The 19,018-nt window shown below is 45.8% G+C and overlaps 1 protein-coding gene across 1 annotated transcript; it reads left to right on the forward strand.

Annotated features, from left to right (window-relative positions):
- The first annotated feature begins 2,396 nt into the window (after positions 1 to 2,396).
- CKAP4 (cytoskeleton associated protein 4) lies at positions 2,397 to 15,370 on the forward strand. Its single transcript, XM_045002203.1, has 2 exons — positions 2,397 to 2,915; positions 11,762 to 15,370. Exons 1-2 carry the CDS (start codon positions 2,550 to 2,552, stop codon positions 13,094 to 13,096), a joined length of 1,701 nt encoding a protein of 566 aa, XP_044858138.1. The 5' UTR covers positions 2,397 to 2,549; the 3' UTR covers positions 13,097 to 15,370.
- Positions 15,371 to 19,018: the final 3,648 nt, after the last annotated feature.

Here is a 19,018-nt window from a genome sequence, read left to right on the forward strand (position 1 = left end):
CCAGATTGCTACCGATCGGTTGCTAACCAGTTCAGAGTGGGAAAGTCGACCATTAGACTCGTGTTGATGGAAGTGTGCAGGGCCATTAATCGCATCCTGCTCTGAAAGACCATGACTCTGGGCAATGTGCATGACATTATGGATGGCTTTGCACAAATGGGCTTCCCTAACTGCGGAGGGGTGATAGATGGCACGCATATTCCAATTCTGGCACCAGACCACCTAGCCACCGAGTACATTAATTGCAAGGGGTATTTCTCAATGGTTCTCCAGGCGCTTGTGAATCACCGTGGGCATTTCACAGACATTAATGCAGGCTAGTCCGGAAAGGTGCATGATGCAAGCATCTTTCGGAACACTGGCCTGCTCAGGAAGCTGCAAGCAGGGACTTTCTTCCTGGACCAGAAGATCACCATAGGGGAAGTCGAAATGCCCATTGTGATCATGGGAGACCCTGCCTACCCCTTAATGCCATGGCTTATGAAGCCATACATGGGGCAACTTGACAGCAGCAAGGAGCAGTTCAACAACAAGCTGAGCAAGTGCAGAATGACTGTTGAGTGTGCTTTTGGCTGTTTAAAGGCCCACTGGCGCTGTCTCTATGGGAAGATGGACCTGGCCGATGACAATATTCCTATGCTTATTGCCATGTGCTGTAGGCTCCATAATATTTGTGAAAGCTTCTGTCGAGCTGGACTGCAAAGGCTCAGAGCCTGGAGGCTGAGTTTGAACAGCCAGAGACCAGGGCTGTTAGAGGGGTGCAGTGCAGGGCCTGATAATCATTCCTGTCCCCACATTTTCCACAGGATGTGATCATTATGGAATATATCTCACTGCTGAGGGTGAGCAGGAAATCAAGGGAGGGTCTGCTCCAAGACTGTGGCTTCCACCCTGGCCCCTATTCGGCTCGCCTGTGTGCACTAATGGTCCCCCAACCCATGGCGGCAGAGTGGTGCAGGAAAGTTATCCTTAATGCGGCAAGAAACAAAGCAGCTCCACTGAAAAACCTGAGGCAGCAGATTACCTAATATCTCCATGGGCGTTTCCTGGATATCTCTGAGGGAGATTCCCGTGAAGCGAGGGAATCAATCAATAGCCTGTTCTGCCGCTCAGACTAGGCATGTGGTGGGAGATAAACCTGCTTTCCACAACCCTCCTGCCCCCAACAACTCGGTTCACCAATTCCCAAAATCAAATCCACTTACCAGGGGCCTCCTCTCCTGTTTGCAATTCCCCAACATCTGACAGCTGTGACTGGCTAGACTCCTCCAGAGTAGAAAAGAGCTCCTGGCTGCATGCATCTCTGACCTCCCAGTCATACTCTGCCTCCCCCTCCCCCTGGCTCAGTCCACTCTCGACTGGCACACGAGCTACCAAAGAATCCACAGTGGCCTATACAGTGGAGGTGAGGTCACCACCAAGTATCGCGTCCAGTTCTATGTAGAACTGGCAGCTCATGGGCACAGCACTGGAGCAGCAGTTTGCCTCCTGTGCCTTATGTTCCGCAGCTCCTTCATTTTTATCCTATACTGCAATGTGTCCCGGTCATGGCCCCTTTCTGTCATGCATCGTGAAATCTGTCCGTAGGTATCGTAATTCTGACGGCTGGAGCACAGCTGGGACTGAACAGCCTCCTCTCCCCAAATGCTGATGAGGTCCAGCAATTCAGCACGGCTCCAAGTGGGGGATTGCCTGGTGCGTGGAGCAGGCATGGCTGCCTGGAAAGATGCGCTGAGACCACTGCACGCATCACCGAGCAAACAGGAGGGGACTTTCAAATTTGCAAAGGAATTTATGGGGTGAGACTGACAGTTGGTCACCTGAGGGCAGGGCAGTAGAGTGCAAACCGAAGAGGTGAGAACAGGCATTGTGGGACACCTCCCAGATGCCAATCGCAGGGCTGTAATTGCCAGGGTGTTTACACTGTCACAGCGGCACTGTACCCAAGCACAGAAAACTGTACACCTCGTCAGTATGTGTTTTTTTGTGTGCTACAAGTGTGCAGTTTCTGCACACTACGTGGCTTGGCAGTGTGCACACCTTGGGAGTTACATCACAGAAAGTTGTTTTACTGTGCAGAAACTTGCCAGTGTAGACAGGGCGTTAACTGTAGGCTTGGCTCCCTCCCCTATAGTTTGGCTAACAGACTTCAAACGGAAGATGCCACACAGGCAAGGAGCAGGGGTTGCTACTCTCGCCTCTCCCCGCTGCAGCAGTGCATGGCTCCCCTGTGAGGTCCCGCGGGGGACTGGAGCTGGGTTGGTTGGCTGCTTTCTCTCGGTGTGCGTGGCAGCTCCCCCTTCTCCCCGGGCTGGGGAGGCGGTGCTGGGTGTGCAGCAGGGCGGGGAAGCCTTCGCTCGCGTGGCCGGAGTCACCCCACCCTCCTACCCCATAGCCTCTGCCCGACCTGAATGGGGAGCGAGCGCGGCTCCTTCCCGCAGCGCTGAGCCCTTCCCGCGGAGCCCGCGCTGATCAAACAGCGTAAAGCGCCGCCGGCCTCTTTCGCTGGGCAGCAGCAGCGGCGCCGCCCGCGCTCCCCCCCACCCGGCATGTCCGCCGCCAGGCAGCGGAGCAGCAAGGGCAGCGGCTCGGCGGGCTCGGAGAAGGGAGCCCAGTCCCACTCCGGCGGCGCGGATGACGTGGCAAAGAAGCAGCAGCAGCAGCAGGCGACGGCGGCGGCTCCCGCCAAGGGGAGCAGAGCGGCGGCCGCAGCGGCGGGAGGCCGCCCGTCCCCCTGCAGCCTGGGCAAGGCGCTTCACGGGCTCTTCTCCCTGGCTCTGGTGGCAGCCGCCGCGTTCTCGGGCTGGGGCGTGCGGCACCTCCTGGGGGAGGTCAGCCAGCTCAGCCTGCGCCACGAGGGCTGGGCGCGGCAGCGAGAGGAGCTGGCTCACGCCCTGGAGGGAGTCGCGCAGAAGGTAAGGGCAAGGAGGCGCTCACGGAGTTTGCCAGGACTCCCCAAACTTTGAAGACTCCATTGCTGTGAAGGCCGAGGGAGCGCGTGGCAGTACTGCGCTAAGACAGGCCAAGCCTGGAGGCAAGGCGGTGCTGGCGCGAGGCATAAGCAGGCAGAGGGCTAGTCTATACTAGAAACGCTGCATCCGCACAGCTGCAGGGGCTGGAGCACATCTGGTGAAGAGGCTCTATGCGGATGGGGAGAGCGCTGCTGGCTAAGGGCTTGACTACACTGTCAGTTTACAGCGCTGCAACTTTCTTGCTCCCGGGTGTGAAAAAAACCACACACATTCCCAGCGCAGCACGTTTCAGGGCTGTAAAGCGCCAGTGTAGACTGTGCACCAGCGTGGAGGTGGGGTTTTTTTTTTAGGCCATGGCTACACTTGCAAATTTGCAGCGCTGCAGCAGGGTGTGAAAACACACCCTCTCCAGCGCTGCAAATTGCGGCGCTGCAAAGCGCCAGTGTGGTCAAAGCCCCTGCGCTGGGAGCACGGCTCCCAGCGCTGTACGTTATTCCCCACAGGGAGGTGGAGTACGGACAGCGCTGGGAGAGCTCTCTCCCAGCGCTGGCGCTTTGACTACACTTAGCGCTTTGAAGTGCAAGTGTAGCCATAGCCTTAGAGCGCTGGGAGAGCTCAGCGCTGCGCAGTGACCACACAAGCCACATTAAAGTGCGGCTGCAGCGGCAGTGCTTTAGCATTGCCAGTGTAGACTAGCCCTATAAATCCACCCCCCGGGAGAGGCAGTAGCTGTGTCGGGGGCAGAGCAGCTCTCCTGCTGACCTAGCGCTGTCCATGCTGGCACTCAGGTTAGAGTAATGTATGTTGTTTCGGGGGGTGGCTTATTGACACCTCTCAGTTACACCGAAGTAATCTTGGATATTACTACACCATAAATAGCAGCAGAGCATGATTTGCTTTCGCTGTTTTTGACTATGCAGAGTATCGCTCTTATTTTCCTGAACCTTTCAGTGGCAGTTGAATCTGCTGCACACTATGAAAAGCAAAAATCCCACCTGTTTTTAAAAGCAATAGAGGTAGCACCAGTACTGCTGATTGGCTGCCCCTTTACTGCTTACAGTGTCTGCTAAATTCGTACATTATTTCCAGCCAAGAGGATGAGACCAGCGACTTCTGTTGCAACTGGTGTCCACAGAAGTGTAATGAAGTATGGTAGTCGGCAAATGGTGTGGCCCAATTGGTCAGAGAGGTACTCTTTTCCTTGAAACTGTAGGATGCTATTTTTGCTCAAATGGAATCAGCTTTTAGGCTAGGTTTTCAGGCACGGCAGTGCAATGCACGTCCCACACCTTTCAGGATGGCTTAAAATATTTCACCTTTTAAACAAACATTAGAAATACTGTCAACTTAAAATAAAAATCACACTTCTGTTAGAAAGTTGTTTTACATACAGTAACACCTGAGATTATTATAACTGAAATGGACCAGAATAAAAATAGGTCTGGTTTCTTCAGTTTGCATTTGTTCATCTGAGAGCACCCTGTGTATAGTCATTTAGTTTCACTGTTTCCCCTGTGTGATCATTAAGGCCTCAAACTGTAAGCTGATCCATGGAGATGAGGGATTTCCATGTAGGTGAAGAGTCTGCCCACATAGGTCAGTGTGCAGGATAGGGGATTTAGTTGGTCAGTTTCTTGTTTGTTTGTGTGGGTCTTTTACACAGCAACCAGGGAAAGAAAAACACCTACAATGAATATGTGATGGTAGAACTCAGTTTTTCATGCTGACTGGATTTCAAGTTCACATGGTACTGACGAGCTTGACAGGCACAACATTTTAATTTGCCTAATATTTGTTTAAAGCTATATGGGGGGAGGGAGATTTTGGGATCAAAAGCTGGGCATGTATGACATAGGAATATACTACATGGCCACAGTGTAAGAACTTAGGTAGTTATATAATTATATATTGTATTTTCTATGGCACTCATCACTTCAGTACCTGAGCAACTCACAGACTCTAGTGAATCAGATTCAAGCATCCTTGTGAAGAAGGGAAGTATTGTTTTCTCCATTTCACAGATTGGATGCTGTGGCTCAGCTAGATTAAGTGATTTGGCCAAGGTCTCACAGACAACCTATGGTAGAGCCAAGAACAGAAGCCAGATCTCTTGAGTCCCAGTCCAGTGCCATCACCACAAGCCTATTTGTCCTCTAATAGCTGACAAGGGATTTAAACTAAGAGGAGTCCTGATCTGTGAAACTCATTGGCACACAATTCAGATCAATTTCTGTCCTCTGCTTACTCAACAGACAGGGGCTGGCTCTTGTGTGTTCTGTGTGAGCACAAAAGAGAGAGAACCAAGAAAGTGCAACATTCAAGTTTTAGTTTTTCTTCTACACATACTGTCCCTCTCTCACCAAGCACTCGCTGAAAGTAGAGTTCTTTATGGCTACACTAGAAATGCTGCAGTGGTGTCACTGTAGCATAAACACTTCAGGGATGGAAAGGGTTCTTTCGTTAACCTAGTGATGTCTACATTGGGCCTTAGGTTGGCTTAACTACGCTGCATAATTCAAGAAGAGGCTAAAAAGATTAGGGCTGTTCAGTTTAGAAGAGAGATGACGGGGGGGTGGGGAGAGACATCATAAATGTCTAACATCATGAATGCTGTGGAAAAAATGAATCAAGAGGTGTATGTCTAGCTGTGCCCCCAAAGGCAGAGATTTCAATCAGTCTTTGAAAGGCTTAATATCAGATATAAGACAGAAAAATATTCTACTGACAACCAGTTTTCTCCTTGAACCAGTCATGTTAACATATCAAATAATCTTAGCTCCTCAGTCTTTGTAGTATAGCACAATTTACAAACTACAACTTTCCTCTCATTTCCCTTCCCTTCCTACAGCTGTGAATAGCAGATGAGCTTATATAACTCATAAATTTTTCACAGCCTGAGAAATGTAGTGAAGCTGACCGCAGGGCATGTCTTCACTAGCCACGTTAATGCGCTGCTGTGTAGTTGCGGCAGAGCGCTGGGAGAGAGCTCTTCCAGTGCTATAAAAACCCCACCTCCATGAGGGGAGTAGCTACCAGCGCTGGTGCACTGTCTACACTGGGACTTTACAGCACTGAAACTTTCAGCACTCAGGGATGTGTTTTTTCACACCTCTGAGTGAGAAAGTTGCAGCACTGTAAAGTGGCAGCGTAGACAAGGTGTAACTTTGTAGTGTAGACTACGCCTAAGTTTCTAGACATAACCATGCTATCATTTCCCTCTTGAAAAGCCTGTTACAGCCATCATTTCCCAGGGCTAATATTTTTTTCTGTAGCAACAAGACATTTTTAAGGAGTGCTTTTTCTGAAAGAGGGCAATTCAAGTTCAGGTCCTGTAACACCAGGCAGTGTCTCTTTTTTGCTTCCCTTGCTTATCAAAGGGAAGGCTGAGGTTATTGAAGCATAAGCGTCACTCTACTAGTTTGAATACTTAGATTGGGATTTTCAAAATCTATGGGATTTGGGTGTCTAGTTCCCTTTGACAATTCCAGCCTTAATTTGTCCTGAGGCCTACCAAGCATAGGGATATGTAAAATGTGCTCCCTTCATCTCTACATTGCTGTGGCCAAAATCACAAGTTAATACCAGGCTCTGAGGCAGAGGGGCACAAATGATTTAAGTAATTAGTTATCCAAGGTGTGCCTACACCTTGAATACTGTGTCCAGTTTTGGTTGCCCAATCTCAAAAAGGATATAGTGGAACTAGAAAAGGTTCAAAGAAGGGCAGCAAAGATGATCAAGGGTTTGGAACAGCTTCCATACAAGGAGAGAAGATTAGGACTGTTCAGTTTAGGAAAGAGGTGACCAAGGGGGGATATGATAAAGATCTAAAAAATCACAAATGCCATGGAAAAAGTGAATAAAGAAGTGTTATTTACCCATTCCCACAATATAAAAACCAGGGTCACCTGATGAAATTAATAGCAGCAGGTTTAATACAAGAGGAAGAACTTTTTTCACACAGCTAACTTGTGGAATTCATTGCCTTGGGATGCTCTCATGTTGAAAAGTATAACTGGGTTAAAAAAAGAACTTGGGTACATTCATAGAGGATAGATCCATCAAATGCTATTAGCCAAGATGGTCAGGGACACAACCATGCTCAGGGTGACCCTAAAGCTCTGACTACCAGAAGTCAGGAGTGGAAGACATGGGTGGATCACTCCAAAATTGCCCTGTTCTGTATGCTCCCTTTGAAGCTCTGGTACAGGCCACTGTTGGAGACAGGATGCTGGGCAAGATGGACCATGGTCTGACCCAGTATGGCAGCTCTTATATCTGCGTTCTAGTTCCAAAGGGAAATAAAACTCCACCTACATGTATATCCGGGATGGTTAACTTTAGGCATGCATTTCTAACGTAAGGATGAAAGGCAGAGGGAGGAGATCAATTCATGGTTTTATATCACCATAGGATCCTGTGCTATACAGCACTGCCAGTTCAGGCTGCTTTGAGGAAACTCTGCCGCCCCCACCTTTGGTCTTTTGCCATACAGAGCCATTGTCAGAAGTAAGAGTTATATAAGCTCATCTGCTATTCACAGCTGTAGGAAGGGAAGGGAAATGAGAGGAAAGTTGTAGTTTGTAAATTGTGCTATACTACAAAGACTGAGGAGCTAAGATTATTTGATATGTTAACATGACTGGTTCAAGGAGAAAACTGGTTGTCAGTAGAATATTTTTCTGACTTATATCTGATATTAAGCCTTTCAAAGACTGATTGAAATCTCTGCCTTTGGGGGCACAGCTAGACACACACCTCTTGATTCACAGCTATTTTTTCCACAGCATTCATGATGTTAGACATTTATGATGTCTCTCTTCGCCCCCGCCCCCGTCATCTCTCTTCTAAACTGAACAGCCCTAATCTTTTTAGCCTCTTCTTGAATGAAAGTCATTCCAAACCCTTGTTTTATAATGAATGTGACCTGTTATTTTGAAGTTAGGGTTTTATACCTTTCTTGCAAAGGGTTCATGTAGGGACCAGCTAGCCGTTGTTTAGAGTAAACGGGCTGAGTACATATTAAGATGAATTAAATTAGGAATTGGTCTAGCTTGACTATTGTGGGCGGCTTGATTCTTAGTTACATCCGAGGTCTGATCCTCAACCACATGGCCCTGTAGTAAGTTAAAGGTGCAGGGGAACAGCTTCAATCTACATCACTTGGCATATGGTCCATCAGGGCTATTACAAGAGGAGAATCAGGCATAGTAGAGCTCCATTCTACCATGCCCTGACACACACCCTTCTCCTTATGTCAGGAAAGAGGGTGGGGATCTGACTCCTAGACTCACAGATTTTAAGGCCAGACGGGACCATCGTGATCATTTAGTCTGACCTGCACATTGCAGGTCACAGAACCTCACCCACCCACTCTTGTAATAGACCCATAACCTCTGACTGAGTTATCAAAGTCCTCAAATCATGTTTTAAAGACTTCCAGTTACAGAGACTCCTCCACTGGCCATATCTGGCATTTTAGGCCTGAGATGGATAGCCACATTGTGACATTAGAGAGCCAGATTCTCTGGTCCGATAACAGTAACATTCGGAGACAGGTTAGTTAATAGGATGAATTTAGCACATTAGTTTAATTTTACAGCTGTATCTCCAAGAGGAGTTGGGTGAGCAATAGTCTCCCTGCACTATGTAAGGCTTATAAACATCTGATGTGTGACATGACAACTTTAAAGAGATACAGAAAAAAAAATCTGTAGTGAAAACCTCTGTATATGGTAAAATCAGACTGAAAGACCACTGGGCGGTAGCTACTGATAGAACCACATTATCAATTTAATACCCAAATTGCTATGTGGCAATAGTTAACATTATCCACATTTTCCCATTTAATTTCTTTCTAGTCTCATAAGATCTTCAGAATACAAACTGCTTAAAATGTAATCCTTCCTTTAAGTTTTAAAAGTGGCCTGCAAAGGAAAGGATTCTATTCACCACTACCTCCCCCCCCCACACTTTTTGGTTCTTTATGATATATAAAGGAGACCTGGGACTTTTTTTTGATGTGAGAGGGGTAAGGAGTTAAAGGCATGAGCAAGGTAGGATTCAAGAGTGGGTTTTTTCCTACTTATTTTTCTATTAGAAATATCAGGTCTTATCCACTCTGTTTTTCCTGAACTGGAGAAGCAGTGAGATTATAACATAATCAAATTAGATTTAAACTTGAGCAGTTGAGAGGGAATTTGATTTTTGAACAAGCTGTTTAAAATTTTGCTTTTTGTTAACACTCGTTTACCTCAGACACCTGACAAATGTTTGGGAGAAATAATGTCTTTGTTAAAGATTCAAATACTCTTATCCCTTCAACAGAAGGCCGAGAAAACTCCCCTTGGTGCTCCAGCAAAACAAGAAATAGATATATTATTCCTGGTGTTTCTTAGGGCTTGTCTACACTATTGCTTAAGTTGATGTAACTTACTTCACTCAGGGGTGTGAACCCCCCCCCCCCCGAGTGATGTAAGTTACATCAACTTAAAGCATTGTGTACATCGTGCTGTGTCAGTCGGAGACGCTCTCCCGCCGATATAGCTTCCGCCTCTCCTTGAGGTGGAGTAATTACGTCTATGGGAGAGCGCTCTTCCATGGACATAGCACGTCTTTACCAGACGTGCTACATCGGCACAGTGCGGTGGTGAAGACAAGCCCTAAGGAATACATTTAGTAGACTTTGAAAAAAATTGGAGGATGGGGAGAAACCTTTTACTCCTCTATACATACTGAAGGAAAAAAGGATAGTAAAACCATGTTTCCTTTGCAGGTCAACTGTAAAGTTTACTTGGACCTGTCAATAGTAGATCATTTAATGTTTGCCCTTAAAACAAAATTCAAAGACTTTTGGACAAATCCTGCGGTCCTTACTCAGCTCAGACTCCCACTGAAACCAAGGGAGGTTCAACCTGAGCACCCAAATCTGCAAACATGTATCTGAATAACTTACGTACTCATTAGTAACTGAATTAATTAGCTAACTTGTGAGAGACGTGTTTGCAGGCTGGGGAGCTGAATGAAGACTTCAGGACTTGGCCTTTTATAGTTAAAAATAAGATATTTTCTTTTAAGTGCATCCATTTAATAATGTTATTTACAAAATGAAACCAACTCTGAAGCAGCTTATCTAATCAATAAACCTGACAGACTGTGTGGCAGTACCGATTAATGCACAATCCACATGTATAGCGGGGAATGAGTCAAGACAGCGTCTCCAGGACTCCTGTAGCATGCATTATTCACCGCTGCCACACAGCCAAAACCTGGAAGAGTTCTTTTGTGCGGGATCCCCACTGAAGTCAGCATGAGTTTTTAAAATCACTTTTTTTAAAATTGTGCTTGTGGAACATGCCGCCTTCATAGAGCCAAAGACTGAAATTCTGTTTATCCACAGAATGGGACCAGCCAGGCAATCGCCGTGCAAGCTTCCCCACTCATAGGCCTAGATCCTTGTTCTAGGGAGAGGTAGTTCAGTCTTCATGCCCAGTGACGCCTTGGCCTCTGAGCTGAGACTGCCAACAAAAGTGCCAGTCATAGCCAACTGTGGAGGTAATTTTTGTGATTTGGACAGGGAGCTGGACTGAGATCATCAGCTAATACCAAACAGGCAAAGCCCTTCATATTCTCAGAAGAATTCCTGGGTTTTGAAAAAGCCACTATTTGTAGGGTGACCAGACAGCAAATGTGAAAAATCGGGACGGCGATGTGGGGTAATAGGAGCCTATATTTTAAAAAAAAAAGACCCAAAAATCAGGACTGTCCCTATAAAATCGGGACATCTGGTCACCCTAACTATTTGGGTTTTACAGACTTCACTTCAATTTTGGCTTTTTCATGACCTGGAAATTTTTCAGAGACGCTCCCCTGCTGACCCTGGCCCGTCAGCACAGCCAGGGGGCACACAGCCCCATCTGCTCCCCTTCCTGAGAGAGCCTGTACAGGACAAGCTCTCCTCCTGACTCCAACCCTTTATCAATACCAGTCTGTCCACTTTCCCTGCAAAGGCTGTCTGCACTGACGGGCCGGGGTCAGCAGGGGAGCAGAAGGCTGCACTCCGTGAGCACTGGTCCTTCTATTGGACAGAGCCCACTCCAGACACTGGTTCTTCAGCGTGGCCCCTGGGCATAGAGCTCCATCTCCAACCCCTGCTGGGCATAGCTGTGCTGGCATAGCCCCCTAGCGTAGATGCTGCCTATATCAATGGAAGGAGTTGTTCTGCCAGTGTAGGAACACCACTGCCCTGAGCAACATTAGCCACTTGGCTGGAAGTATTCTTCTGTCAAGATGCCTGCATCTGTACAGAGGGTTTTGTCAGCCATAACTATGTCGGTCAGGGATGTGTTTTTTCACACCTCTCTCCAACACATTTATGCTGGTATAACTTTTCAGTGTAGCCCAAGCTGTTGTTTCTTTGTGCCTCAGTTTCCTATTTGCTAATACACCTCTACCCCAATATAACGCGACCCAATATAACACGAATTTGGATACACCATGGTAAAGCAGCGCTCTGGGGGGGGGTGGGGCTGCACACTCTGGCGGGTCAAAGCAAGTTCGATATGATGCGGTAAGATTTTTTTTGGCTCCCCAGGACAGCGTTATATCGGGGTAGAGGAGTAGTACTTCCCAGCATCACAAGAATGCTTTGAGGCAGGGAACATTAAAGATTCCGAGGTGCTCAGACACTACAATAGTGGGGGTTATAAGTAAATTAGGTAGATAGCAACATCCTCATCAACTAACATAAGATGAAAATTTAAGTTGTAAATATGTGGATTTCTGTTTTTTAGGTGCATTCCCTTCAAGCTATGTTTGGAGATTTTGAATCCACGATGAAAAGTGCTCAGCATAAACAAGAAGTTACCGAGAAGAGTGTTAAACAAGGGGAGAATGAAATAAATCGAATCAGTGAAGTTCTTCAAAAACTACAAAATGAAATCCTGAAAGACCTGTCTGATGGCATCCATGTGGTAAAGGACGCAAGAGAACGAGACTTCGTGTCGCTTGAAAACACTGTGGAAGAAAGATTAACAGAGTTGACCAGGTCTATCAATGATAACATTGCCATATTCACTGAAGTCCAGAAAAGGAGCCAAAATGAAATCAACGATATGAAAGCAAGGGTGGCTTCACTGGGAGAAACAGATGTATATAAACATGAATTAAAGGCGCTGAAAGATGCTGTTGATGAGATGCAAACATCCATGAAAACCAAAGAAAAGGCCATAGAGTCTCTGAAAAGTACAATAGAGTCCATGGAATCTGATGTTTATACTGAAATCAAAGCATTAGTCAACCTCAAACAGGAACTTGAGAAGTTCAAAGAGACTGCAGACACAGAACACCTTTCATTAAAAGCTTTTCAAGAGAAAGTTCTTAAAGCTGAAGAATCCATTATGCAGCTCCCTGATGAGATTAAAAGACTTGATGAAGATTTACTGCAAATTAAAGCCAACCTTAACAAACAGGAAGAAAATGTACTTTCCAAAAATGTGTTAGAAACCCTTGAAAAGAACAGGGAAGACTTTGAATTCAGATTCAGACGTGTAGAAGACCATTTTCAGTCTCTAAGTTCTACTGATGCTCAACAGACTGAAAAGATGGAATCACTTCTTTCTAAGCACGAAGAGTATGAAAGCAAGCTAGCTGCTCTAGAGGAAGCCATTGCATCTCTACGTAGTACCTCAGATGTTGATGTACATTCAATAGCAGACACTGTGCGAAGTCTTAGTGAATCTCAGCTCTCATTATACAATGATGTTGATGAACTGAGAAGAAGTGTGAGTGACCTACCAGACTCTGCTGATGCACTTCATAACATCCAGAAACAAGTTAGTGCTTTGCTGGATCAAGAAAAGCCTCAGATGGGCCAAGCACAATCTCAAGACTATCTTGAAAAACTGTCTTCTGTAGAAGACTCTGTAGACAAATTAAGATCTTTTGTCAATCAAGTCGAATCTGACTTGAAAATGATAAGAACTGCAGTAGATAGTTTAGTTGCTTACTCAGTGAAAATAGAAACTAATGAGAACAACGTGGAGTCCGTGAAGAGTTTGGTAGATGACCTAAGGAATGATCTGGATAAATTGTTTATGAAAGTAGAAAAGATACATGAAAAAGTTTAAGTGAACAGTGCTAATTGTGCAATTATTGAATTTAAAAGAATAGCTTTTGTATACCCAGTGTTTTGACACCTCCAAAGAAAACAAGGACACATAATTAGAGACAGTTCTGTTTAGTTCCTGGATCTCTCTCCTGTTTAGTTTCATTTTTTAAAGTTTTGTGTTTGGATGGATAGGTGGGTGAGTAGGGTAAATTACTAAGGCCTAGTCTACACTAGAAAGCTGTACTGCTTTAAGTATACTGGTATAGTCACAGCAGCACAATATCTCTACTGTAGACATAGGCCTGGTCTATACTTAAAATTAGATCGACCTACCTTCATCGCTCAGGGCTATGAAAAATGTGCTCTCTGCAACGTAATTAGGTTGACCTAACTGCCTGTGTGGATGCAGCTAGGTCAAAAGAAGAATTCTTCTGGTGACCTTGCTACCACCTCTTGTAGTTAATCCATCTCTCCATCAACTGAAAAAACCCTTCTGTCATTGTAGAAAGCATTTACACTATGATGCTACAGTGGCACAGCTACAATGCATAGCTGTGCCACTGTAGCAGCTGTAGTGTAGACATACCCATAGATATATTGATATAAAGGTGCTTTATACTGGGTTAGCTATTCCCATAGTGGAAGGGGAGTAACTATATTGGCATAAGGTACCTTATACTGCTGTAACTGCATCCACACTAGGGCTTTTAGTGGTATTTACTGTTTTGATTAAAATCAAACACACCCTTAATCAAAATATTCATGCTGGTAAAACTTTTACATGTAGATTAGGCCTGAGGCAACTCATCTGTTTTTTCAGCTTATTCCACAGGGTAGGGAAAGAAGCAAGTTCTGACTGCCATGCATGCATAACAGCACACAGGAGAACTCGTGGAGCTGGGAGAAGTATAGGGCAATTACAGACTCTAGATCTCCAAAAAACCTGAGCCGAGAGCTGGTGAGGGGTGTTCCAGGGCACTGCTAAAGAGTACACACACATTTGTGCCCATATGCCCCTTTCCCCAGCTCCTCCAAACCCCCATGTACAGATCAGCATGGCTGGGAGGGGGAATCTGAATTGAATTCATTGCCAGAGAGCTCAGTAACATTTTGCTATGTTATTTTGAGATGATTTACATTGTCAGAATCTTTCCCTTGAAGTCCTAATTCCTTTTTTGTGATATCATGGTTAGTTGTTGTGGAGATGATTGGAGCTTTGAGTGAGGAAGACTGAGGAGAGGAACTAAAAACACCACCGCCTATGCCGGCACAGTCCCCTAGTGTAGATGCAACATACACTGACACAGGAGTTGTTCTGCCAGTGTAGGAACACCACCTCCCCCAGTGACTTTCGCTATGCCAACAGAACCCCTCTTCTGTTAGCACACAAACGGGGGGGTTTGTCAGCATACCTATGTTGCTGCATGGGCGAGGGGCGTCACACCCCAGACTGATGTAGCTATGCCAGGGTATGTTTTAGGTGTAGACCAGGCCTAAGCCTGCTAATAATACCACAGGAGGAGGAAGAGAAGATTCAGAATGATACCAACATAATTGTTTCTAAATAAAATGCCTTTCAAGATTGCCCCTGAGGTGACAGTGACTTTAATTAGTATTATTGTATTCTGTACCACTGGAGTCAGTGGAAGTGTGTCATTGACTTCAGTGGAGTGGGAGCAAGCCTCAGCTTGGCTGAGAACAGAATATGTGTCAAATATTAAAGAATTTCAAGCACTCTAAGAACCTCTTGAACATGGAACTTTCTGGGAGTTTGTACCCTAGAAAAGGATTTCTGATTTCTTTCTGAGGTTTACTTTTCAAAAGTTGTTTTTCAAAGGTATTTATGCCTAAGTGCAGACCGCTTTGTACATGGGGATATCTGCTAGCCCACATTACAGAGAGTCTATTGCATGCCCTATCTTAGCCAACTCTTTGGCTGCATTAGAGAATGATTAATAGAATTAGCACCTCCCAAAGGGGTAATTTCTGGGAACAGCAGAGGTAAAGAGGGAGTCCTCTCCGATATTTAAGAATAAAATACCCAGCCATCTGTAATGCTGTTCCCACTGTACATAGTGAGAAGTTGCTAATAAGTCAACTAAGTCTTAATAAGTGAGGTGGATGCACTGCATTGAGATAATTTTGTTGTTACTTTTTGAACTGCACTGTTCTTGTTGACTTTCCTTTGCAAGTTTTTAACAGTTGTTTAGGTTACTGTGAAGTGAACTGTATGGCTTATTTACAGTATTTTTAATACATAATAAACACTTGGAATGGTATTTTGATTTTTTTCATGTTGCTTATTGTGAAAGGTACTTAATTTAGCATTTTACAGAATATTCCCACTGAGGTTCAGGAGCTAGCTGGTGGTGGGGTGAAAAAGCCTCTCACTTGTTCATCAGAGCCTCAGGTTTAATTTCAAAACCAAAAGTAACAATCTAGCAGCTGTTATGACTGTGAAGAAAACCTTGACAATGTAGCCTGAGCATAAGTGATGCAACAATGTTCATCTGAGTTTGCAAAGAGCCTGAAACAATAGCTCTGGGTTGTGAACTGTCCCATTTATTTCAGTGAATGCTAGTTCAGATCCCAGCAATGATATTTTAAAATGCCAATTAACTATTTCACTGCCCAAAGCATGTAAAAGAGCAATATTCGTCAGTTCAGGGCAACTGTACCTGTATTCCCCCTTTATGGTCTAGCCAGGATAGCCAGTCCAGGCTCCTCAGCCATCACCTCTCTGGGGTAGGTACCCAATCTCTTTTCCTTCTGACCAGGGTATTTCCAGGCTGACCAGTTCCCTGCTACCACTGTGTTTTTCTCATTAAAGAGTACCCTAAGCAGGCCAGTTTCGCTTCTCCCTTCAGATGATATGCAGTAATAATTGCTACAATTTTAAGTTACCACACAGTTCTTTCTAAGCGAGCAGATTTTATTTTTAAGGTAAAAGCATCACAGAGAGAACCTATTAAAAACAATAAAGAACTTACATGCACGCTGATAAACTTACCAGAGATCACCCCAACTCTGATGTGGGCTCTGAAAGGTGAGCAGCCCTTTTCCTAGGGTTTCAAATTCATAACACCCCTTGCTTAGAACAAGAACTCCTATGAATCTATGAGTGAGTCCTTTATCCAGTTTGGGGTCTTTGAAGAGACTGGGAATAGGTAATCAGCCAGACAATGTGTCCCCTCCTCAAGGCAAAGCTTCAAACGGATGAGATCTTTGCCTAACCAGAGGGGTTATATTAGCATACACCCCACCAGAGTTTTCCTGGGAAATCCACTTAATTTTACAAGTTCACATTGTTTCAAAAAATCATTTGAAGTTCCTAACATTTTCCAAGGTTTACGTTAGTCATGTCTCCTAGAGGAGTTACATCTACTTCCACAATAACACATAAACAATTGCATTTTAAATACGATGGACCCCAAAGGTATAAAACAAACTTTCAGATTTATCAGGAGATTGCCTTATTTGTCACAGTGGGTATGTCTACACTGCAATTAGATATCTGTGGCTGGCCAGTGCCAGCTGACACACTCTGAGCCCCATGAGCCCAAGGGGCTAATTGTGGCTGCAGCTGAAGCTCTGGGACCTCTTATACTTGAAAAGTTTCGGAAATGCTGATTTAATGTAGATTTTTTCCTCATAAAGAAATTAAGCATAAGATGGGTCCAAAATAAACTTGTAGCACAAGCTCCCTCTGAATTTGAGGGAGTCGAGCCCAAACTAGCTGACCCCAGTCTCAGAATGAGCAGAGCAAAACCAAACCTCTGCAGATTCGAACACCCACTATCTTCAGGGGCTCAAAATCCAGGCCAGAATTTTGCAGTTTAGGCCCACCAATGGGAAGAGCAAAAGAAGAAATTACTTGGTGTTAGAACATTCTAGTGCTGCTTTCCAAAAGTCTTTACCGACAATCTCAATTTGGCCCAGCTCCACAAAGGTATCTGGGCCTAAATACCTGTGTGGATCTGTGTCTTCATCTTATTTACAGCAAGACTTTTTGGGTTTGGTAGACGAGCTCACCAGCAGAATTGTTGCTGTTAAGAGGATGACAATTCCACTGCTTTTAGACTTGCTGTGTTCTGTCCCAGACTGATACCAATAATACTATGTTGGCAAAGGATTAGTGATCATTTTAAGATCTGATATCTCATGAGCCATCAGCTGTAGAAATACATGATTTCTATCAGAAAGACAATAGGATTTACAGGATATACTCTATATATTTTCAAAGTATATACAGGGACCATGTGCTACAGGTTTCAGATCCTGGCTTCCATTCTGGCTGCTTGTGCAACTCATCATGGCCATAGTGTTGGTGGCTCAACACCCTGAGAATTCACCCTGTGTGGGAGAACTCCTTGGTAGTGCAGGGTTCCTATATACTTGGCATGATCCTGGGAAAAGGAACGGGCATCCTTACATCCTGGTCATACCTGGCTGTGGGCAGCCGACCGCGAGTTAGAGCAGCCCTGAGGTTGCTGTAACATTCACTAAATACAAGCCCTCAGAAAAACTCTCTGTGGATGTATGCTGCATCAAACTAGGTCCATGTCGCCATAGCTATACAGACGTAGGCTATGTCTACACTACAGAGCCTAAGTCACCAATCTTCTCTGACAGTCTAACAAGATAAATCAATTAACAGAAGGATACCAAGGGAGGAAAAATAACTTTTGAAGTGGTAAGAAAGTGGCCCATTACAGACAGTTGACAGACTGACCTCACACTTGGTAAAGCAACCCCCATCCTTTCATGTATTTATACCTGCTCCTGTATTTTTCACTTCATGCATCTGATGAAGTGGGTTCTAGCCCACTAAAGATTATGCCCAAATAAATTTGTTAGTCTCCAAGGTGCCACAAGGACTCCTTGTTGTTTTTGCTGAAGCAGACTAACACGGCTACCACTCTGAAACCTTTTTGCCTCCAGCCTTCCCTACACTGCAATGGTCAGCGTAAAAATAGCTTGCAGCGAAACACCAGTGGTTTGCTCAGCCCCAACAGCAATTTCTGTGCAGTTACAGAGCATGAAGGGGAACGCACAGCTGCTGACAGCAACCCAGTCTCTGCACTGACTCCCCCAATCACATCAGAGTCACACCACAGACCTCTGCCACTGCTTCTCAGCAGACTTCCTCTTTGGGGTGAGGCATGATACTAAATTAACTACCAGAGAATGAAAACAAAGAGCTACCAGATTCGAAGTAGGAAAAGTGGCAATAGGCACAACATTATGATCTCTGGCTCAAAAAGCTAGCCTCTTCCAGTAAGCAAAGCTCCTGCGAGAATTTGGGTGTCTGACATCTTTGCCCCTCTCCCCTCCCTAACCAGGTTAAAGCCTGCCTAACAAAGACTAACATTTTTGAACCCAGATAGTTGGAATCCCATTTGCTAAGGGGAGACCAACAAGTCTCTGATCACCGAAGGCTTTAAACCAGGGGTGGGCAAACTTTTTGGCCCGAGGGCCACATCTGGGTGGGGAAATTGTATGCAGGGCTATGAACGTAGGGCTGGGGCAGAGGGTTGGGGTGCGGGAGGGAGTGCAGGGTGTGGGAGGGGGTGCAGTGTGCAGGAAGGGGCTCAGGGCAGGGGTGCGGGGTGCAGAAGGGATGCGGGCTCCGTCCCGGCACCGCTTACCTGGAGTGGCTCTGGGGTGGCAGCAGCACGCACCAGGGCCAGGGCAGGCTCCCTGCCTGCCTGCCCTGGCCCCATGCCGCTCCCGGAAGCAGCCGGCACCACATCCCTGCAGCCCCTGGGGGACATGGACCAGAAGGCTCCGCGTGCTGTCCTCGCCTGTGGGTACCTCCCCTGAAGCTCCCATTGGCCATGATTCCCTGTTCCCGGAGCTGTGGGGGACGGTGCCTGCAGGCGAGGGCAGCGCATGGAGCCCTCTGCACACACCCCCTACCCCCAGGGGCCACAGGGACGTG

Source organism: Mauremys mutica, chromosome 1 (genome assembly GCF_020497125.1).
Source record: "Mauremys mutica isolate MM-2020 ecotype Southern chromosome 1, ASM2049712v1, whole genome shotgun sequence".
In the NCBI taxonomy this organism is placed as follows: Eukaryota; Metazoa; Chordata; order Testudines; family Geoemydidae; genus Mauremys; species Mauremys mutica.

Coding starts and splice junctions, on each gene's coding strand:
- CKAP4 (XM_045002203.1), top strand. CDS start 2,550: ATGTCCGCCGCCAGGCAGCGGAGCAGCAAGGGCAGCGGCTCGGCGGGC. Junction 2,916..11,761: donor TGGAGGGAGTCGCGCAGAAG/GTAAGGGCAAGG, acceptor TCTGTTTTTTAG/GTGCATTCCCTTCAAGCTAT.